Source organism: Leucopleurus acutus (genome assembly GCF_964270905.1).
Source record: "Leucopleurus acutus genome assembly, chromosome: 7".
NCBI classification, from domain to species: Eukaryota; Metazoa; Chordata; class Mammalia; order Artiodactyla; family Delphinidae; genus Leucopleurus; species Leucopleurus acutus.
The window spans coordinates 106,142,702-106,166,250 of NC_139150.1; the positions used below are offsets into that span (position 1 = coordinate 106,142,702).

The window sequence follows — 23,549 nt, forward strand, 5'->3', positions numbered from 1 at the left end:
TTCAAGTCAACTGTTACTGAAAAAAACCTTGCTATATATATTTTTTTGCCTTAAGTATAAAAGATTTAATCTTCAGGGTAACCATTAAGACTTTGAAATGCCCAAGACTAAAATAGTCGGTTTTACCTGAGAGCTCTATTGAACAATGTCTGTGATTTGGCCTTATGTCACTTTTCAGAGTTTGAGGAAAGCATTCTAAAGGGAAAAAACCTATCACACTGAGGTGGTGATGATAAAACGTGACCTTTCTAAAACTTGAAATGATATTAAATCATAAAGACACACGAGGGCACTCTAATCAACCAGCAAAGAGAAACACAGAAAAGATAGTGAAATCAGGTTGACATTTTAACAATTGTACTGAAATAGGTGAATTAAGTCCTGGTAAAATTGCGAGTGTTTGTACTTTACAGCGAGAAATTCTCTGTTCCTGATCCAAAGCCTAAGAAGCCAAAAGGATTCTGCAAGTCTGAAAACTGCAGGAAGAATTCATCGCACTCAGGTCCAAGGTGAGGATTAACCACACCCCTTTCTAATGATTTGTTAAATTGACCTTGGAGCAGGATTTGCCCCTTTCAAGCCAATATTTTCTGTATAATCTACAATTCCACTTGGTGCTTTACTTGTCCTCCACTGGAAGCGGCCCATGGATCCACTGCTTTGCTCCATCTGTTCTCCTAAGAGACATGGTGAGTTAAGTTTGAGCCTCCCCGCCACTCCCCAAAGCCAGTAGTAATGAAACAGCATTTTCATAAAGGAGCATAGACCACCAAAGAATATACCTCAAGGCCTTCTTGAGGCTTTAAATTTGTAAATAAAACTACAGCATATAATTTCCTCCATCAAATTCAAAAAGTATAACGTAACAAGCGTTTAAGTGACCTTTCTTTCAGACCTTTAACAAGTGGGCCACAAGAACTGCAGAGAGCCCTGGATTCTGAGGCAATCAGGCTCATTCACTAAGGATTGTCATTCAACTTCTTTTTTTTTTGTGGTACACGGGCCTCTCACTGCTGTGGCCTCTCCCGCTGCGGCTCCGTACACGCAGGCTCAGCGGCCATGGCTCATGGGCCCAGCCGCTCAGCGGCATGGGGGATCTTCCCCGACTGGGGCACGAACCCGTGTCTCCTGCATGTCCCCTGCATCGGCAGGCGGACTCTCAACCACTGCGCCACCAGGGAAGCCCCTGTCATTCATCTTAAAGGCACATTCAAATTTGTGCCTCAGCAAAATTACAAATAATTCCCTGTCATCGATCTTTGGGGTCAAATGTAATAGTTAGAATGGAAAGTATTAAAACTTTGAATGCCAAAGGTATACTGTGGTTGTATAATAAAATCTTTGTTGACTGAATAAACTAGAAGATTCTCTCCATCACTGGAACTATCTATAGGAAGTATGACACACGATGCATTCTTGAACTGCTTATCATTTTATTCACTTTAACCTTCATCTATTTTAATGACTAAATTCCTGGCCATAATGTTTCCAATTCAATTTCTGTCAATGTATTCGGTATTTTTTTTTTTTGGTCTCATGGTCTTTTGTTAAAGACCCAGGTGAATTCTAGTTTCTACCCTTTGATGAATTTGGCCATCAGGGTGCACCCAATCAGGCTCAATCTATACTAAAAGCAGAACATGCTCTAAAATGTGCTAATTTAGAGGACACGTTTCTAATTTTCCTGTTCCTTTCAAAATTATTCTGATTAATTGAAGGTGCCAATTAATTTTCCTTAGTTAAATAAAGCTGCCTGATATTATAGACAGTCATTAAAATCCTTTGAGCTGGTATCTCTCTAAGAAGGAGCTATCCAAGGATTACATTATATTGGCATCCAGCGTCTTCCTTTGGGTGTGTGAAAAGCCACCAAGACAGTGATGGGTAAGGTTAGAGAACTATAAATGGCATCACAGAGGCTAAATTGGGTAGTATAGACACCAACCTGGGCACTCAACTAGTATGCTCTGATATGGAGCCCTTTAGATGATCAAGGAAGTCCCCAGAGTTTAGTTTTTTACCAATAATCTTTCTTAAGATCTTAATTCAGCCAAACTCAGATTTAAAGCTAATTTAGAAAATATCCTTGAATGAACTTTCTCTCAGTCTGCACTTTGGCTTCGTTTCTGTGAGAGATAACCCAGCATGTGCTGGTCCCTGTGCAAAGCACCAGAGTCCCTGCCCTCATTAAGCAACAGACTCTGGAGGAAGGAATCTTGGGTTCAGATCCTGGGTCTACCACTCTTTTCATGTGTGTAACTTCGAGCCACTTCATCTCCTGAAGGCTCAGTTTTTCTTCCATAAAATGGGAACACTATCATCTAGATCAAAGGATAAAATGTGACACTAAATAGCAAGTACCTCCCTAGCACAACGCCTGGCACACAGTTAGTGCTCCATAAAAGGCAGCAATCATTCTTTTTCACTCCAATGGTTATTGCTTATTGTAATGTTTTGACTTCACCCCTTAATCTTTTCTCAAGAATATTAACAGACCTTAACAATCTTTCAAGAATTATTTATTCAACTACTATTTAGTGGCATCACACAATGCGTCGGGCCCTGGGAATTCAAGAATCCACAAGATGGAGGACAGACATAAAACCAATAATTACAAGTGCCATAAAAAAGGAAGTGTGCCATGGAAGCACATAACAGGGGTACTTAATTCAAGGAAACCTTGAAGAAGTGCTATTTAAACAGAGATCTGAAATATATAAAGAAATATATAAGTCAGGCAAAAAAGAAGTGGAGGCAATGGAACAGATTTCAAGTCCCAGAGGCAAAAGAGTGGGGTGGGGGGCACTTCCCTGGTGGCACAGTGGCTAAGACCCCGCACTCCCAAAGCAGGGGGCCCGGGTTCGATCCCTGGCCAGGGAACTAGATCCCACATGCCACAACTAAAGATCCCACATGCTGCAACTAAGACCTGGTGCAGCTGAAATTAATTAATTAATTAATTTTAAAAAAAGAGAGCAGGGGGAGTTCAAGGAACTGGAAGACGTGCAATATAATTGGAATGAGGAGATCAAGGGAGAGGAGGGCTGGAGAAGTTGGGAGGACCAGGTAAGTCAAGAATTGTTAACACTTTATCCTAAGGGCAAAGGAAGCTACTGAGGGGTTTTAGGGAACGCTGCAATTTCAAGCAACTTCTGGGACACCGGGTAGAGAATGGATTGGAGGGTGTTGAGACTGAGTGCAGGGAGACCAGTTAGAAGGCCTTGTTGAAATCCAAGTGTCAAGTGAAAAGAGCCCGTACAAAGGGAGTATTAGTGGGACTGAAGAGACACAGACCAGTTCAAGAACTGCAGAATCAACAAGATGTGGTCATAGATTGTGCGTGGGATGGATATTTGGAGAAGCCATCATCTCCAAAACAAGAATGTGCTTGATAAAATGTATTTCTGTGTTTCATGATATAAATACAAAATATGGCTTACTACATATTTCTGATGCAGTACACAAAGTTAAAATTTTTAGGCCATGGAGGATTTATTCCAACTCTATGGGAGGCATGACACAAAAAAGAAGTCTAACTTACTGAGTGCTAATGTGCAAATGTTTTTGAAACCACTTTGCTGTGTTGAAAGATATTCTGCATTATAAATCATCAACTACCAAATGATTTTTAGTTATGTACTACGTGGATGACAAGTAAAGAGGGAGGGAGTATAGACAATACTTCCTCTTCCTCTGAGGCATTTTATGGTTCTTAAAGGGAAAAAAGTGAGTTTCTACTTTTTTCCACGTTTTTACATCTTTAAATAACATCAGGAGGAGTTTATAAGCAAACCAAAGTATATGTAAACTAAACCCTAACTCTCTGATACCCTCAGCAAATGAGTTGTTATGGAAAAAAACTGTTTCCCACTTGCCTGCCTTTGCACCAAGCACACCAATTGTGATTTATTTTTTATTGAGGAAACATGGTATGTGTTTCAACCATTCTGGTGCCAAGTTCTGTTGCTTCTATAAACTGAGCCCTCTTCAAGAAGGTCCTAGCCTACTCACCCTTCTTATCAGTTAAAGAGTCACCTTTCCAAGGAAATGTCTCACACTCCCCATGCACCCTCATTATCCTCTCGATCCCCAAACCCTGAACATGAACACAGTGAATTATAACTTTTTCATTACCTTTGTATCTTCTTCATTAGATTGCATGCTTCTTTAGATCAAGGGTGGTGACTTTCAATTCTGCATTTTTAAATGTTTCCTAAACTGACCCAGGAGCAAATTGTTACTCTCAAGGTTTATTGATCTGTGCCCTTCTCCTTACCTAAAACAGCTGTAGATAGAGACAGTTTTGGAGTTGAATTCACTTTTAATACTTACTCTGACTTCTCAGAAAACAGCTGACACTGTGCAGAGTATATATGCCTGTAGCGTGTGTGTGTACATACACGTGCACTTTGCAAAAGCATGCTCAAATAATTAAGAAAAGAAACCTTTTGTTTTTCTACAAAAACTACAGAAAGTAAAGCCTGACAACACTTGGCTGCAGGAACATGAATTTTAAAAGGTTGAGAAACAGCATCTCACACCTGTTTCTCTACTCTAATTATGCTATTACTAATCCCATACAGTTGGAGTAAACTAGTTAAATCTGTGTGCACAGAGTAAAATGGCTCAAAACAAAGGCCTGAGCAGCTTTCCTATAAGCCAAATGTTTGAGTTTTGTGATGCAAAGACTTTCCCAGGTATCCTGGCATGCTCCATCTAACCTTGGCTCACGCAGTCCCTTACAGCTCTAGACTGGAACGCCTTAACACTTCCTCGCAGCCCATCTTACACAGGGTTTAAGATTCAAATCCTCCAAGATCACACCCTGACCTCGTCCTTCTCTTAAAAGCAAGGGCAGTTAGGAGTCTATAACGGAAAATTTAATAAGAGATTACGCTCTGCCCAGTATTTTCTAAACTCTGTTCATATGTTAACCAAAGCCTTCTCAACAACCGTAGGAAGAAACGCTAATCAAGTGCCGATCTCGTGGAAAGAAATTAACCCATTATAACACTCACGTGGCAGCTGAGAAACAAATCAGACCTGGTTCATTAAGCCCAATGTTAGTTTGTATGTGAAGAAAGGTGACAGAGTCAATCTCTTATCTAACCAAAGGGACCCGCCAAGGAATGAATAAGACCAGGCAGTTACGGGGGGTCGGGGGTGGGATTCAAACTCCTCAGCAACAAACAGTAGCTTTCCTTAGTCCACCCCACTTTCTAGTCCCTGACACCCCTCCTCCGCGACGGTTCCCTTCCCAAGGTGGAAACGAGGAAGTCCAAAAGGATATGCCCTCTGACCTAGGAGCGGAGACTCACCAGTTTCATATTGGACTTTTGGCTGTTCAATACCAGTCACTCCACTCCTCAGACCCAGAAAGCGTCTTCCGGTTCAATCTCCGCCACCGGCCAGCCGAGAGCATCGCGGGACATGCAGTCTTTCTTCCCTACGACCCCCCCCCCCGCTGCATCATGGGAAATGTAGTAATCTCTCCGTGCATCATGGGAACTGTGGTCGTCTTTCCTTTTCCTCCCTTTCCTCTCAGAATACCTCCTTCCGTCAGCTCAAATTCATCCCGGCCGCCAATTCATCCTCCCTCTCCACCCCAGCATGATATCACGTCCCCCTTCTGGGCCCGGGATCCATGGTATTCTGGGATGTGTAGTCCCTACGGCTTCGGCGCCCCTTTCCCCGCCTCCCTGTGGGAAGGCGGATGGGCGCGGTACTTGCCGGGAGCTGTAGTTCCCTGGGGCCTCCGGACGCCCGGTCCGGCGCCTTTACTCAAGGGAGGCAGGAACTACAACTCCCAGGGCCGCTAGGCGGCAGCAGGTGGGAGCGGGGCTGTTGATATCAATATGGCGGTTGTCAGCCAGACAAAGACAGTCAGTCTGATGTGATTGAGACAAGGGAGGTTTTCAGGGGGAGACTGGGAGATAGGGGCCTCCCCTCCCCCTTCTCCTCTTCCTGCGCCGGCCTCAACCCCTCCCCAGTCCCCTCCCGACGGGCGCCCCACGCGGAAGACACCCCTCCCCCTCCCGCTTTCCCCTCCTCCCTACTTCAGCCCTTCGTACCGGGACGTTGGGGAGGGGGCTGTGCCGGGCGGAGAGAACTCAGCAAGGATTCTGAGGTGAGTCGAGCGGTGTGGAAGCCGGACTACCTCAAGTCTCTTTCCTCACTTCTTTCTCTTCACTTTTTTTTTTTTTGGAGGGGTTTGGGGGAGAAAGTGAGTGGGCTGGGGATGGGTCTCTTAAGCGGCCCGACTGAGTGGAGGGAGGAAGCGGGGGGCTTCCGACGGGGGCGACCCGGACGCAGGGTCTGGGGTGGGGCAGTTTGTGGGGGCGGTAATGGAAAGGCGTCGGTTGCTCCCCAACTCTTTCCTCCTGGTTGTCTCCCCGATGGGCGGAAGGTTTGAATCCTGGAGGTGGGGTCTCTTGTTTGGAGTTTGGGAAACTGTGAGGGGAATTTGAGGTGTGTGGGTTTGTTTGGGGTGCAGAACTGTGTTTGAAACTGGGTGACGTGTACTTGGGTGATGTGTTCGCCTTGAATAAATGACTCCGGAGAGGAAGTTCGAGAGCCGGAGTCGGAGCTTTTAGCTGGGCCTGGGCGGAGAGGCGTGCGCGAGGTGCGGGTCCTGAACCTCTGGGCTGGCGACGCGGCGCAGGGTGGCCGCGGTGAGCGACTCGTTTGTGTCCCATCGCCCGCTCACACTCCTCCCCGCCTCCCGGGACGCATCTCCACCCCGAACTCCGGGCAGGAGCCCTGGAGAGATGCGGGTGTGTGGAGATGGGTTTTTGCATACTGAAGTCGGCAGATAGGTGGGAAAGGAAAAGTGTTCTTAATATTTTATTCCGGAACCGTGTTTTGGTTACACTGTTGGGGCTACTTTGAAAGGAGTCCTCCACCCATCCTCACCCCAAAACAGTAGGTGGAGGGATCTCTGTGTGGTCTTCGCGTTCAATAGATTAAACAGTACTTAAGATTCGGGGGCCTGGGGGTGGGGCTTCGGGAGTGCTGCCATGTGTACGCGCCTCTGTGTGTCTACTGAAGACACAGAATGACTGTTGTGTATCCTGAGATAGGGCGACTTATTTTCGTAGTAGGAAGAACTGTTGGAAATTGTTGGAGGTGCGGGGGGAGTAGCGGAAAGGCGCTGCTTGTATTTTTCTTCTACCCCACCCTGTTCTGTCTCGCATTTGTCTGAAAGCTGGTATGGAAGAGAGAGGAAACACTGGGTGAGTGAAGAGGAGAATGCAGTTGGCATTAAAGATACTGTACTATGGAAAGTTGAATGGTGGTATAGAGTGGTTGCTGTTTTAATTTACCCTGGAGCTTTAAAAACCCTACGTATCATATAGGAGAGAGTGATGTGACTAGTTCATTTCTCTGGGATCCTGCAGGTATAGAAACCTCTGTCTTCTCTCCCTGCCTGCCCGCCCGCCCGCCCGCCTGCCCGCCTGCCTGTCTGCCTGTCTGCCTTCCTTCCCTCCTTCTTTCCTTTCTTTCTTGGCGTGGTACATTTCTCTTCCTGGATGGACATGCTGCCTCCTGTGCCTGTTTATTTAGTTTGTGCTACGTGGTTGTGCTGTTACTGGTTTTGTTGTAAAATGCATCATTCGATGAAAAGGACCTGCATTTGTTTTTATTTTGCATTTCTTCCACAGGTAATTATCACATCAAGATCGCAGTGCTTTGCATTAAACTTATTTTAAAATTGCACAACTAAGATAGATCTAGTTGAATTATGTGTATAAGTCAAGTTTGGCAAATTTGAATTCTGATTTTTTTTTTCTTCCGAGTTTCAATTGGAGTTATAAAGGAAAGAGGATTGCAACATCTCTTGTTTCTCACAGTCTTTAATATTTAAAAACATTACACCAGGAGATTTAAGATAATATAATTTGTACTTCTTTCGGTCTGAAATATAAGTTTTTCAATAACCATTCTTTTGTCACAGATTTTTAGTGTAATGGACTTTTAAATAACTAAAGGATTTGGCATAATTTCTCTTTTGACTGCTGAGAATTTAATGTATTTACATATTTAATGTATTTACACATTTACATATCCAAACTTATCGATTCTTGAACCTATCAGTAAAGGACCTTAGATACCATAAAAACTGAAAGTCACATAGTGTGTAATTTTATGGTATGTTTTAGAACCTTTGATTTGAAATTTCTGCAGTTGGTCATTGACACAGATAAGCTGTCTACAAACATGAGGTAGCATATATATTTAGATTGACCTGAATAGAAAAAAAAAATTGATGTGTATTCTAAATCTCAAATTTAGAACATACAATATGTTGATATAAAGTTGAGGTTTCAGTTTGCTATAGACTAGGATTTCCAGAATTATTTGTTTTAACCTTCTATTTTAGCCTGAAATGTTACTTTGCAAAAACTGGAGAAAAATCCTGTGTAACTACATAATAGAGTGTTTTTCTGCTGAAAGATATTCTATTAGACATAGTGTTTTAAAATGTTCAATAATTACTTTAGAAATAAAAAAACTAAAATGTTTGTTAAGAGTTGGAAAAATATTAAAATATAAGAAGATTTTCTCTTCCACTCACCCTCACCTCAGATTTTCTTTTTGTTTGTTTTCCTCTACAGAAATGCAAAGTTACTTACTGGGAAAGGCGTTCATTAAACTTTTTCTGACTAGTGGTTTTGTTGAAACCAGATATATTCCTTGTATTCGATGGGGTGGGGTGCTTCTGTTGCATTTTAGGCACCGAGCATTAAAATGTTGTAAAGCCTTTACTGCAGGTTAAAGCATAATACGTTCTCAGCATGTGGAAGTCATATGGTTTACGAAAAAAGTAGAAAATCAGGGCATTGGTGCCTGTCAAGCTTAAAATTTCATCCCGTAACTGTGAAAGACATATTTATTTAATGTGACTGCTTCTAAAAATGTTGCCTGTATGATGGGAGGCTGAAAATCCAAACTGTTTTTAACCAATCTGTTGCTAGTGTACTGCATGCTGTGAATACTGTGGTTGCAAACGTGCATCAAGGAGCCTTTAGGGGTCAGCTTTATATTGAATGTCTTTAGTGAGGCTTCATTTTTCACTGCTGTATGAATAGATTTCAGTCTTTTTAGCACAAATCCTTAGTGGAAGCGTCACTAATAGAAACTTAATAGCTCAGTATTGGTAAGTTATAAATATATTTCAACAAACCTTTCATTGTTTCATCATTTAGAAAGATAGAAGTGACCAATTTATGGTAATATTTGTGGCAAGTGTTGATTGGTATGGCATTGCTTGTTTCAGAAGAAGTTAAACACATGGGGAGTATTTATGCTTAATTTGTTCATTTTGGATCTTTTGTTTGTTATATTGATAATAAGTCCATTCCACTTATAATGTTTCAGATAGCTTCCATGTTTCCTGTAAAACCATGTTTGCTTTTTCGATTCATTTCTTTGCAGCTCTTCTATTATTTTTGTATGCAGATCTTTAAACTTGACTTATTTCTCTTGGGAATTAGAAATTTATCCTAGGGTGTCATTTTTCATAAATGAAAGTTGGTATACTCCTCAACTTTTAAAAAATGTTAACATTTATAGGTAAACTTAAAAATGCTCAGTGAAAATAGGTTGGGTTTGTTTTGTGTACCTGCTTTATTTAGGTTTTTTGGCTTCCAGAATTAATTTTACAGCTCCCTTTGCTGTATGGTTAGATTATTTTCTTAACTGTTGGCTTTTACTTCTCAGTTTAGAACTTTATAAAAAAAAGTTGTTTATGAGTGGTAATCACAGCTTGTCTAAAGTGTCATGTATGTACATTCACATATGCACTCACATATATAAAGCACCTTTATGTTTGTTTTTGTATGATAGTGGTGTATATCTATCAGGCATGCAACCCATAAAAAAGGAATCTGAACCACAAATAATAGGAGGCTCTAAAAAACGGCTCAAGCTAGAAACCAGAGTAAGCACCACCACGTTGTCCACGTTATAGAAGCTATGGAGATTTTCAGTATCACTGCAAACCATGATTTTAGCAGATTCTGCCAAAATCTGTTTCTCTCATAAAGAAAGCTAGTGGTATTGAAATTTTTCTGAAAATAATATTAAGTAATATGTGATTAAATTCCTAGGTGCAACTTCCCCTCCCCACCCCCTACCCCCCAGGTGACTTACTGGTCTTAGGTCCCATCCTAAGTAAAGAGTATAGATTTTCTGAGAGATAATGTGATGTAAAACTCATAGAGCCTATTTAAATATAACCCAGTGCTTTAGATAACTTGTTTTTCTTGATCTTAGATGAGACAAATTGGAAATTTACTATACATTGTTTTGGACACTTTCCAAGAGCATTTAGTTACTGGAAGACCCTGGCTTTAGCATAGTTTTACCCTTACAGTGGTAACAAGGTTGAAGTTGCAGTAGATTTTTCCAGTGGTTATTATAATCCTAATGTAGTAATTTACAGATCCTTGACTTGGGCTATAAGGATAGTGGGGTTTTTTTGTTTGTTTACATTTACAGACAGAAGGGGAAAAAAGAACCTAGTCGATTTAACTTTGAAGTAATGAGTTTTACTTTTTTTGAATCTTAAAAGAGGTGTCTACACACCTCTTCCTATAAGTGGTAAAATGATTCTAATCCATTTAAAGGGCATTTAGGTTTTTCTTAAACTTAAAGTGCTGATTATAAGAACGTTTACTAAATTTCACAGATTCTCTGTAGCTTCTCTGTCCATGTTATGTTCAGTGATGGTCTGTGTGTCATTTATTGAAAATATTTAATAGCTGTCTTTACTGTATGCATATTAAACAATTAGTGTGGAGTTGCCAAGTGGCAGTAATTGTAAGTTATTTAGTCACATTTTTCAGAGAGGAGAAAGTCAAATACTGTGGCTGTTGCTGATATAAGGATGATTTAATACTAAACCTTTCTGCTTTTGATAAAGTAATAGTATGATTAAAATGAGAAGCTGTTGGCTTGGGCCTAGTCAGTGAAGCCTTGGAATCATCCTCACTCTCCCTTTTCTAATCATAAGTTGATTTTATATCCTCTGTATATATCTATTCAATTATTTTCATTCTATTGCTATTCCCTTAATTGAGGCCTTCATCATTTCTGTCTTTCCTCGTCAGTCTATTAACTAATTTTGAGGTTTCAGTTTTTTTCCTTAGTAGTTATTCACTCCTACCTGATCTTGCTAAAATAAAATGTGAATTTGAATATTGGTCTTCCTTTGCTTATAATCCTTCATTGGCTCCTTAGCCTTTCAGATAAATCCAAACTATCATTCTACCTGTGTCCAAATCTTGGCTCTGCCACTTACTAGCTATGTGACCTTAGACAAATGATTTAATCTTTCTGTGCCTTCGTTTTCTCATCTGTTGAAAGGGAATAAATACTCCTTATTTCATAGGATTATTGTGAGCCCTTAGAATGATGTTGAGTCCTTAGACTGCTCTTGGCATATCGTAAATGTTAACTATATAATTACCATGTTATACCAGATAGTTTATGTTCTGGTTCCTGCCTTATAATTTATCATTACCAATCCCAGACCCTATGCCTTAGCCATGCCAAAGTGCTGGTAGGCCAAACAAGCCTCTTTAGTATAGATAAGGAGGGTTGGGTGTTAATCTGTGAGAGTTGCAGTTGTTAGTAATGTCTTCAAAAGTAAAGAATTGTGAACTTTAAAGTATATTGCTATGTGAAGAATGCTTCCATATTCTCTGGCTTCTATTTTTTTCTCCCAAAGTAAAAAGTAATATTAGTTAAATTACTGCCTAATTCAGGCTACAATTTTAAAATTCACTTTTCTAGCCCCGTTAATACGTTCTTATGTTTCTAACCTAGATTTCCCCTTGTTAATCTGACTTTTCTTATCTTCTCACTAACTTCATTGAAGACCTATTAACTTTGTGTAGCTTCTTTCACTTCCCCCCCCCACAAATCTGAATCCTTGTTCCATTTCAGGTAATGTGTTTTCTTTACATTGCTATTGGAACAATTGCATAGTTGCATTATATGATCTGGAAGCCACTTTAGACAGACATCAGTTTTATTTACACGCTGTTGTTTATACTTGAGGTTGGGTGGCCTGACCGCTTCAGTTGATTTTCCAAAGTGGTAGATGATATACATATGCTGATTTACATCTGTGGCACATTCCTCTCAAGGAGGAGAAAGAGTGCCCCGTTTTTACCAAACTGAGTCTCATAAGGATAAATGTTACCCAAAATGATTGTGTAGAGGAAGCAGGATGATAGCTAAGGTATCAGTTTAGACGTTAGAATGTAATTTTTGTAGGAGGCTATATTATGACTGTAGTTTGCAACCACTAATTTAGCCAGCATTTGCCTTCATGAAACATAATTGTTCACTGTGGGGAACTTGAAAGTAGCTATTCTGAATATTATCTTTATTTGGTTGAAAATCCATTTTCTGGAGTCAAAGATAGCCTGTGTTTAGTTTTACATTGTAGCTGTTTAGAACCATTAGGGACAAGAATAGTTGCTGTTCACTTTGTTGTGTGAGGAAGACCTCTTTGAAAAGATGGCATGATCTTATTTGGAATACTGTGTCATGCTCTTCAAAAAACTCATATTCCTTCAAACGTGGAAGTTCTAAGGTTAAATATAAATTTCTTTTGAGATTTTTTTCCCCTCAGAAAAAGTTTTTTCCTTTAAATAAAGTATAATAGTTAAAAAATATATATACTGATTGCATTTTAATGCAACCCAGGCATCAACCGACCTGATTATCTTCCGTAAAACAAGATATTGTTAATGGCCACAAGTGATTGGTTACTTCTAATCTTATGTTCCTTAGTGGTTACTTCTAATCTTATGTTCCTTAGTCAACAGCATATCAATTAGGTGCCTTTACTCTGTTATTGACTGTGAAAGTTTGTGTGTATTACCTGGTTAGGTCTCAGTTTTCCAGTCTACTAAACAGGGTATTTAGGTTAATTTTTTTATATTTGTGGTATTTTTGTTATTAATTAAACTAAAAATTGTTTATTTACTTTTTAAAAATATTTTTTTATTGTGGTAAAAGTCACATAATATAAAACATACTATTTTAACCATATTTAACTTTACAGTTCAGTGGCACCAAGTACATTCACATTGTTGTATAACTCTTACCGTCATCCATCTCCCAAATTTTTCACCTTCCTAAACTGAAACTCTGTCTGCTTTAAACACTAACTCCCCATTCCTCCTCCCCACACCCCGGCCCTGGCATCTACCAATGTACATTCTGACTCTATGAATTTGACTATTCTAGGTACCTCGTATAAGTGGAATCTTTAAATAATTATGGATTCACAGGCAGTTGCAAAAATAGTAGAGAGGGCCCTGTACCTTTCACTCAGTTTCCCCTAATGGTTACATCTTACATAACTTTAGTGCAATATTAAACCCAAGAAATTGGCATTGGTACTATGTGTATGTATAGTTCTTTGCCATTTTATCACATGTGGATTCTGTAACCACCACCACAATCAAGATACAGAACTCTTATCACCCCAGAGATTAAATAATTCCTCTTATTCATAAATTCTGTTGTTTTGTCAGCATAAGGAGAAAGATACCAATTATTGGGTCAGTAACACCACTCTTTTGCCTTTTGTAGTTTGGAAATTCTTTTGGCACATCTTGAAAGTTTTTTAATTAATTAATTAATTAATTTTTGGCTGCACTGGGTCTTTGTTGCTTCACGTGGGCTTTCTCTAGTTGTGATGAGCGGGGGCTACTCTTCGTTGCGGTGCGTGGGCTTCTCATTGCGGTGGTTTCTCTTGTTGCGGAGCACGGGCTCTAGGCGCATGGGCTTCAGTAGTTGTGGCACGTGGGCTCAGTAGTTGTGGATCGCAGGCTCTAGAGTGCAGGCTCAGTAGTTGTGGTGCACGGGCTTAGTTGCTCTGCGACATGTGGGATCTTTGCGGACCAGGGATCGAACCCATGTCCCCTGCATTGGCAGGCGGATTCTTAACCACTGTGCCACCAGGGAGGCTGATCTTGAAAGTTTTTATGGAAAATTCCAATTAAGCTTTCTTATGAGAATTTAAAAATTGGCAAGCTTTACTTAATTCAAAATTTACAATATTAGTATCTATTAAACATTTTAGTAAAAAGTTAACAATAATATTAAAAATGTCTGTAAATCGAATGTGTATGATTTAAATGAATTCAAGGCTTAAATGATATATTTCTTGCCAGAGAGGATGTATACTAGAATCTGTATTAGATAAACAAAATTATTGTTATTGTGGCGCTAGTTTGGTCTTTGACAGTGTTGAAGCAAACTTGTTGGATTAATTTATTGTGAACTCATGTTACGGTTTTTGGGATTTGTTATATGGGAATACTCTTCAAAGAAAGTCAGTTCAAAGACTGTTTTCAGAGAAAATATCTTTAGAAGAAAAAAAATGGTAAAGATACTATTGTTAGTCCAGGTACAAGAAAGGACCATCAGTCAGGTTAAAGGCTAGTTACAGGGCTGGCCTTTGCCTCCTCTTTATCAGCTGTTATGAGTTATAAAGCCTGTCTTCAAAGATGAGGCTATTAATCCAACGTACTACTGATTATTACAGACCTCAAACAACAAAGGTCTGCTTTAAGTAGGCTTACAAAATATTTTCAAATATATTAACAGAAAAGATATGTCATGTGGTTTTTGTCTCTTCTGGGTATGAGACAGTTTTTTTGTCAACACTGATAATTTGCTTTGAAAACATCAATTAAAGTTTAATTTGTTTCATTGATAAGAATATGGTAAATATTGGTGGTTCTTCCTGATAAGTAAAATTCATATTTAGAGAACTTGCTGGCTATCTGAAATTTCACTTTCTTCCTGGTACAATTTTTTTTCTCTTTGGATTTATCTGTTGCCAGCTTTTTGTATATCTCGGTGTACATTTTAAAAAAAATAGTGCTTTAATCAGGAGTTGTTTGGCTTCAAGGAGAGGTTGTTGTAGGGATCTAGCTCTTTTCGGTTGATAAAGAACAACTAGACCTTGTGCAAATGGGAGAATTGTCAGGATCTGAGAAGCTAGTCTCTCTCTGCCTCTCATTCTGGGGATATATGGTTTCTTGTCTTGCCTTCTCTTTACAGGTCTGCTTCATCTACCTTTCCCACTTCTCCCTTCCACTTCTATTTGCCTTGCTATAGTTTTTCTTGGTTTCTGCTTCTCCATAACTTTGACTTGCACGTGGATTTGGTTTGCCATATTGCTGACTTGAACTGATCTTTCCTTCAGCTAAAGCTTACCTCCTGATGGTGACAGTGTGTTTCTTTTAGTTCAGTTGGCGAGAGAGAAATCTGAATGCATTGCATGACCATGAGTTAGATGTGTGTTCCTATTCCATGACCTTGGTGAGTAGGATGCAGGAGGAAGTCACCTTTCATATAAGGCTAATGCCTTTGGGTGCTCTACATGAGGAGGATTCTTTTCTAGGGATTGAACAGGGCATTCAGTTAAATATGTCAAGTCTAGCAGTGCATGTGTAGGTACTCTGGGATACAAAGGTGAATTAAATGTCATCCTTCAAGGATCAAATAATTTTCAGGAAATGGCAGAAGTCTCCCAGTATAATTTAGTGTTAGCTTTTTATGTTAGCCACCTCAGGCCAACCAGAACGATGACACAGTAGGACTACAGAACTAGCCAGGATTAAGGAAAGAGAACCAGAGGGAACACTAGAGACATGGCTTCAGATTCTACAATCTGAATCACAGATCTGCTAAAGCATGAAAGTACCTAGAAGCCCTTCTTTCAAGATCCTAGTTGCTGCTATCATGAAGCATCCCTGTTGAATAAAGAGGCTCTGTTTTCAGTTCCATGTCATATCAATAGACAGCTTTTTGGCCACCATTTGTCCCACCGTTGGGGTCAAAAGACATCTTAGAATAACTCACTCCTTCACAATTCCAGAAACTGGAGCATTCTCACAGACCCTGTCTGCATAGTGATTAGAAAATATCTTCCATCCTTGATAGGCTTTTGCGGTAAATCAGGACAAAGACAGGACATTTGCGCCTCTTTACTTTAGGGGCAATAAACAGGAATTCAGATGCTGAGTCTGTAACAGTGAGCATCTTCTTTAACACAGATCTGGTAACATAACAATTGACATATTGAATACTGGAGAGAGTGTGGTGAAAAGGAACCCTTCTTCACTGTTGGTGGGAATTGAAAACACTATGGAAAACAGTATGGAGGTTCCTCCAAAAACTAAAACTAGAGTTGCCATATGATCCAGCAATCCCACTCCTGGGCGTATATGCAGAGAAAACTCTACTTTGAAAAGATGCATGCACCGCAGTGTTCATAGCAGCACTATTTACAGTAGCCAAGACGTGGAAACAACCTAAATGTCCATTGACAGATGAATGGATAAAGATGTGGCATGTGTGTGTGTGTATATATATATATATATATATATATATCACAATGGAATATTACTCAGCCATAAAAAAGAATGAAATAATGCCATTTGCAGCAACTGATGGACCTAGAGATTATCATACTACGTGAAGTAAGTCATACAGAGAAAGACAAATGTCATATAATATCACTTCTATGTGGAATCTAAAATATGATACAAACGAACTTACTTACAAAACAGAAACATACTCACAGACATAGAAAGCAAACTTATAGTTACCAAAGGGGGAAGGGGAGGGGGAGGGATAAATTAGGAGTTCGGCATTAGCAGATACAAACTACTGTATATAAAATAGATAAACAAGGTCCCACTGTATAGCATAGGGAACGATATTCAATATCCTGTAATGAAAAAGAATATACTGAATCACTTTGCTGTACACCAGAAACTAACACAACATTGTAAATCAACTACACTTCAATAAAAAGGTAAAAGACATATTGGGTCAGTCCAGTGTCCAGTCAACACCATATTTTATTTTTAACAGAAAATCTAGGGACTTCCCTGGTGGTCCAGTGGGTAAGACTCCATGCTCCCAATGCAGGGGGTCTGGGTTCAATCCCTGGTCGGGGAGCTAGATCCTGCATGCATGCCACAACTAAGAGTCCACATGTCGCAACTAGAGATCCTGTGTGCTGCAACTAAGACCCAACACAGCCAAAAATAAATAAATAAGATTAAAAAAAGAAAAGAAAAGAAAATCTATGATGTCAGGGAAAAGAACTAGAGCTCCCCCACCCAATGTCAGTATTGAAGTTGATATGGATTTCAGGGCTAATAACTCCAGAACCAAGTCTTGATTATGTTACCAAACCAGGACTGAAATTTTAGAAATAAACACAAGTCAAGCATAGGCAGTGAAAGAACCTAGAAGATCTGAGTCAGTACAAAGCCACAGGAGAGAAACAGTTGGGGAGTGTTTACTTCTAACACTTAGGCTGCAGCAGAGGAAGGAAGGCAGTGCAACTTTTGTTCAAAAGAATTGCCTGGAAAGAGTATTAAAATTTTAGTTTGCTGAGCCCCACTACCAGGTTCCTAAAATCTTAGATGGGCCTAGGAGTATGCGTCCTTTATAAACATACTAGATAACTCTAATAATGTGGTTCTCAGAACATTTGAAAAATGCATGGACAAGCATAGTACCTACTGAGAACCTTCTACGTGTTTGGTTCTGTGGTAGAGTGCTTGGTAATCTTAAATACCTGTTTGAAACTCGAAATGTTTTCTCCCCAACATTTGCCTGCATTATGTTAAACATTGCATATCCATCCTCTGTAACTGTTTATATCACTAAATTGTGCCATGGGATATGCTCTGCTTAAGCAAGACTGTTTTTCTAGATGTTATACTTAATGGTTAGTAAGATCGTATGGAAAAACCCAAACGGGCTTTTTGGCCAACCCAATATTATGCCCAAACATCAAGTCTTTTATGGTTATATCATCAGTTCATTTTCTTAAACTTTTATATTTTCACATTCCAGCTCTTAAGGCAGTCTTCCCTTCTTTTTTTTTCCCCAATAAATTCTCTCCTATTCTAGTTTTCTGGATCCATTAAGCAAGATTTTTTCATAGTATGCCATTTTGAAACTTTGCCCTCACAAATTTAATTACATACTTTTTGGGGGTCTGTCATCAGTCTTCTCAGAGTCTTAATTAATCCTAGAATATTGAGCTGGTTGAGAACATGGACTTAGGAGCCAGACTGTTCAGGTGCACATCTGACCTCCACAACTTACTCTGTAACTTTATTAAACCTTGCTGTGTCTCAGTTTCTCCATCTGTAAATTGGAGATAAATGTAAGTACCCATATCATAGGATTGTTGTGAGCATATCAGGCAATATTGTAAAGTGCTTAGGATAGTGGTTGGCACAGATTAAGGCACACCTTATTATTAGTTGGCTCTGCCTTTGTGTCTAAGGTATTTACTCCTCTCCTGTGAATAGAATTTTCATATGTTGGAAGTAATCCCTTCCTAGCTAACTTATTTTTTGTTTGTTGATTTGTTTTTCTCAATTAATCCTTTTGTAGGCCTTAGTTGCATTTGACACAAATGCCTATTTCCTTTTAGTTAAAATTCCTTCTATCCAGGTCTTCTTCCTTCTGTCATCTTTTTCCTTTCTTGTTAAAATTTACCTCTGGTCTTAGAGTTCCTACATTTAAAACCTTTAAATCACCCGTTTAGTACTTTCCTTTTCGTACCTCTCTCCCTCCTCCCCCATCTAATTTATCAGCAATGTTCTGCTGATTCTTGCGCCATCATGTCTCTTAGATCATTCTCTTCCTTTTTACATTTGTAGTTGCCATCCTCATCACTTCTTGCTGAGATGATTGCAGCAGTAAAACTGGCCTTCCTGCCTTTTCCCTGCTCTATTCCATGGTGCACAGTACTGTTAGAATAATTTTCATCAAACACTTTTCATCAAGTCATTCAAGAAGTACCTTAGTTCGAATTGTGTTATATTTCAGTTTTTTATCTTTGTGCTTTTTTTTTTTTAAGGTTTTCTAACATTTTTTTCCCTCCCTTACCAGCATTCTATCTTCTTAGATGTTTTCTGTATGACATTCAGGTAAATTACCTTTCTTCCTGCTGTATGTTTTCAGCCTTTATTTCTTGGTATTTGCTACTTTCTCCATTTAATATGTTGGTATAGCCTTATCTTTCCAGTAAAAATGTTCTTCATAAAACCCATTTAAAGCCTTCTCTCTCTGAGGAGACATTTTCCAGTGAACCTTGTCACACTTGGACCAGTCATTTTCTCCGTATATTAGCTGCACTTATATACTCAGTTACTAGTTTATATAATTTTTTGTATTTACTTGTATGTCACATTTTAAATATTTTAGTTTTCATTTCATGTGTATGAATTGGATTCCTAGTTGAAGTGTAAAGCCCTTGTGTCTCCTATGGGCTTATCCTTCTCTGAATTCTTTTCTCTCCCCCTTTAATTTTCATAGTTCGTTTACTATGTCTCATTCATCCAACCAGTATTGATTACATATCATGTAAGACCTAGGCCTAGACTTTAGGAAGCTCACAGTTTGGTTTTGATAGGATCAGAAGGAGGACTCAATCCTGAGTTACAGATCTCAGTACTATATCTGAGTTATTCTTGCTTCAGTAATTTCTCTGACCCACCCTTAAAAATAGTAATTAGCACTCAATAGATTGCTGAGTCTAAGTTCCTGACAAATATTTTTGCTATAGAATGCTGGTAGTTATGACAGTAGTTCAGAATGGTCAGAGTAGATGATAGGTAGGAATTTTAGGTTCACTGTCTTCTGAGGATAAGCTCAGGTTTTTCCTCTTTTATTTTACCAGAACAGTGGGAGATCTAGGGACTTAATAATTGCAATTATGAAGTTATTATATAGAAAAGAATCTAAGCAATGGAAAAGTATATATAAAATAACAAGTGTAGCTTCCCCCTCTTCTTCCCAACACATTCTACCTTGGTTCCTGTCTATTGGTCATAACAAACCTTCCTAAACCATAGTAGTTTAAAACAGCAATAATCATTTTATTATCCTCTTTCAGGGTTCTGGGAGTTGCCTCAGTTAACTGGTTCTCACGTGGGCTCTCTCGTCTGGAGTGTTAAGTGGTTCTCATGTGGGCTCTCTCGTCTGGAGTTATGTGAAGGCTAGATCACCCATGTGTCTGATGCCCAAGTTGGGAGAACTCACACAACTGAAGGCTGAGATATAGCTTCTTAGGCACCTCTCTCAGTCTCTGTGATCTCTCCAGTATGGTGGCTTCAGGATAGTTGGATTTCTTACATGGTACCCCAGGGCTGGCTCCAAAGGCAGGTGTCCCAAAAAAGAAAGAAAGCTAAGCATATCACTTTTTATGACCTAGCTTTGGAAACCACACATTGTTACTTATCCAGGCAGTCATGCTGGTCTGCCCAAGTTCAAGAGCTGGGAACACAGACAGACTCTACCTCTTGATAGGGGGAGTGACAACATTCTAGAATAATATGTATGAAGGAAATATTGTTGTGGCAATTATGGAAAATATAAAACATCAGGGATAAATGCTGTTAATAATTTGTTTTACTGTTAAATCATTTTCTTTGTATGTACAAATCATATTTCCAACTGTCTACTTACATGATTTTATCATACTTCAACTTTTTTTTTAATGTCATTAGGTAACTTTGCTATATTTGACACGGACATATGTTATCCCATTACGTGACAAAATAAATATTTAATATTCTAAGAGGTAAAATGACTTATTTGATAGATGTTAGAGTTACTGTTTTTTAAAAATTTTTATTTTATATTGGAGTATAGTTAACCAACTTATTTTTTATTTAACAACATATAATGTTGTCATTACCTTATTTTTTTTGAACATCATAAATTAGTGAATCATAATTTGCCATAACGACTCATCTAATAGTAGACATTTAAGCTTTTTGGAGTTTATGCGTAGGAACCTCTCTTGACTGGTAGTGGATAGGCCTGCAGTAAATGTTGCAATAATAGGACTACATAGTCAAGAGATAATAAGCTTTTTCCTCATGCTGCTCTTCCAACCATTTGGAAATTGTTTCTTAAATTTCTTTTTTTCCCTTTGCTGCTGCTGCCTCCTTTTCCTCTCCCTGGTCTGACTAATTCAGTAATTCTGTGCTTCTGTCTTGATCTCAGAAAAGATGTGGAAGAAATGGGACTATCATCATATATAAAGTAAAGCTATCTTATTTGGTACTTTACCAATTCAAGGATTGTTTTTCTTTCTTTCTGCTAAGTATAGAGAAGCCATTAATTTCACCTAGTAGTTGATCAATTAATCAAAAAAATTGGCTATAGTAAAAATCATTAAAAGCTGATTACTTAAACATTTCACTTTAATGAAAAAATATAAATATACATGTATTTATCAGTCATTTGATATAGGGTGGTGGGTCTCCATTGGGATGATTTTACCCCCTGGGGATATTTAGCAGTGTTTGGAGACACTTTTGATTGTCAGATCTGGGCGGGGGTGCTGCTGTTGCCATCAAGTGGGTGGTAGAGAAACCAGTGGTAGGATGGCTGCTAAGCATCTTTCAGTTCTCAGGACAGTGTTGCTTTCCACCCCCACCTGCAGACAATGAATTCTCTAGTCCAAAATGTCCATAGTGCTGGGGTCAAGGAACCTTTATCTACGGCCAAGATCTTTTCTGTATGCGTGAATTCACAGACTGGCACTCTGCATCAGATTTTCATGCATAAACCATACCCATAATGTATTATTTATGATTTCAAGTTTTGATTTCTTTTAAATGGAGGTAGACCTTAAAGACACTTACTATATAATCTGTGAGTCAAATCTTAATATTTTATTATTTTCCCCACGTCTACAGTAGTCTCACGCCCACCCAATTCAATAGCATTTCTTTTTTAAAGTAAATCATTTATTATACCAAAATATCCCATCTTTTTTTTAACCTAATATTTACAGAAACAGTTCTTCATACTCATATTTTGTTAGTTTAGATAAGATATAATTAAATTCCACAGTTGCAATAACAACTGATGTAAACGGTGAGGGAGCAAACCAACCTACTCTTGGTTGGCACACAGAGGAGTATATGAGATATTAGCCTTTAGTATCCCATGTCAGTTTGTTTTAGAAGGGGAATCTAGAAGGTGTTGGTTGATTGTGATGGTTAAGTGTAGGTTGGCTAAGAGCTTCTATATGAGCAATAAGAAACTGAAGAATCTTTTTGTTTATCAAAAAGAATTGTTTTCAAAGTAAGTTCACTGAAAACTAATTCTTAAACAGGCCAAAAAAAACCCCCCAAACCAAAACAAAACCACACATATACACAGCAAAAGTAGACAAACAAAAAAACCTATGAGCATAATATAATGTTATATTACAATTGTGTTTGTTATGCCCCAGATTGGTTGGATTTATAAGGACGTGATGAGGAGAGCTGGAAAAGGCGATACCAGTAGTAGCCTTTGAAAGAGAATAATGGTCTTCACTCTTGATTTATATGCTTTAGTGGTAGGATTTCAGTGATCTTTGGTATTTGGGATAATCAGGAAGCCTCTTCTATTTAGAAGTTATTAAATTATTTTGCTGGGTTGCAGTCCCTCTCGTGAAATATATCAAATCATATTTTTTTGTGCTTCAAAGACCAGCTGGCATTATTCTATTTAACAGATCTCTGTTTTAAGCAGGCTAACTTCCATGATTGTCTTCTGTCTTCCTAGATTACCTTCATCTGGACCTTTGCATATTAAACCCCATCAGCCAGTCTCTTGCCTTTTAGTAAAACACTTCTTATACTTCTTTAAAATACTTGAGCTCAGTATCTCAATTTTACTAGTTAATTACAGACTTGATTCTAATATATTTCTGATCTTTGCATTACTAGCACTTTTTTCAGTTTTGATTATATGGATTTTCAGAATATATGCATAATTTTGGTTACATGAACTTGTGCAAGCTGACTCATTGCCTAATAAAAATGGTGTTATTTAGGGCTTCCCTGGTGGCGCAGTGGTTGAGAGTCCACCTGCCGATGCAGGGGACACGGCTTCGTGCCCCGGTCCGGGAAGATCTCATATGCCGCAGAGCGGCTGGGCCCGTGAGCCATGGCCGCTGGGCCTGCTCATCCGGAGCCTGTGCTCCACGGCAGGAGAGGCCACAACAGTGAGAGGCCCGCGTACCGCAAAAAAAAAAAAAAAAAAAATGGTGTTATTTAGAATTTAATCAGAGAAATCCAGAAACTGGCATTTTAGATACCCTAATGAATTATCTAGTCATCAGTACCCAGTGGGAAATATAGCCTGAATAGATGGTTAATCTCAGAGCTAGAGGATTAAACTGAATTAGCATAGGATTGTTAAAGTTGTTAATTACTATTTCTGTAGTTGTTGGGGGGAAATGTTAGGTATTCTTTCCTGCACTTTCTGCTAATGGTGGTGATTTCTTTATGGAGAAAAACTTGTAAGAGAAGGATAAGAGATTACTTAAAGCAGCGTAACTGAGCTTAACTCTTAGTTAATGAGATTTTTAAAAATTATCAGTTTCTTCCCCTCAAGTTTATATAAAAACAAAATTCATCGTATAAATATGTTTTGTATATTTATGTATTGTCTTACAAGACACTTATAAAATACAT

The 23,549-nt window shown here is 38.9% G+C and overlaps 2 protein-coding genes across 11 annotated transcripts in view; one reads left to right on the plus strand and one right to left on the minus strand.

The window, feature by feature from the left end:
• Positions 1–5,414, minus strand: part of INTS9 (integrator complex subunit 9) — a 109,923-nt gene extending 104,509 nt beyond the window's left edge. For both annotated transcript variants that reach the window (XM_082842628.1, XM_082842627.1), the window contains exon 1: positions 5,319–5,414. In XM_082842628.1, the coding sequence (XP_082698754.1) occupies positions 5,319–5,327 (9 nt within the window). In that variant the 5' untranslated portion in view covers positions 5,328–5,414. The remainder of the gene's footprint in view (positions 1–5,318) is intronic.
• A 429-nt stretch (positions 5,415–5,843) lies between these two features.
• Positions 5,844–23,549, plus strand: part of HMBOX1 (homeobox containing 1) — a 178,141-nt gene continuing 160,435 nt past the window's right edge. For all 9 annotated transcript variants that reach the window (XM_082842632.1, XM_082842637.1, XM_082842634.1 and 6 more), the window contains exon 1: positions 5,844–6,127. The gene's annotated coding sequence lies outside the window, so the exon portion shown is untranslated. The remainder of the gene's footprint in view (positions 6,128–23,549) is intronic.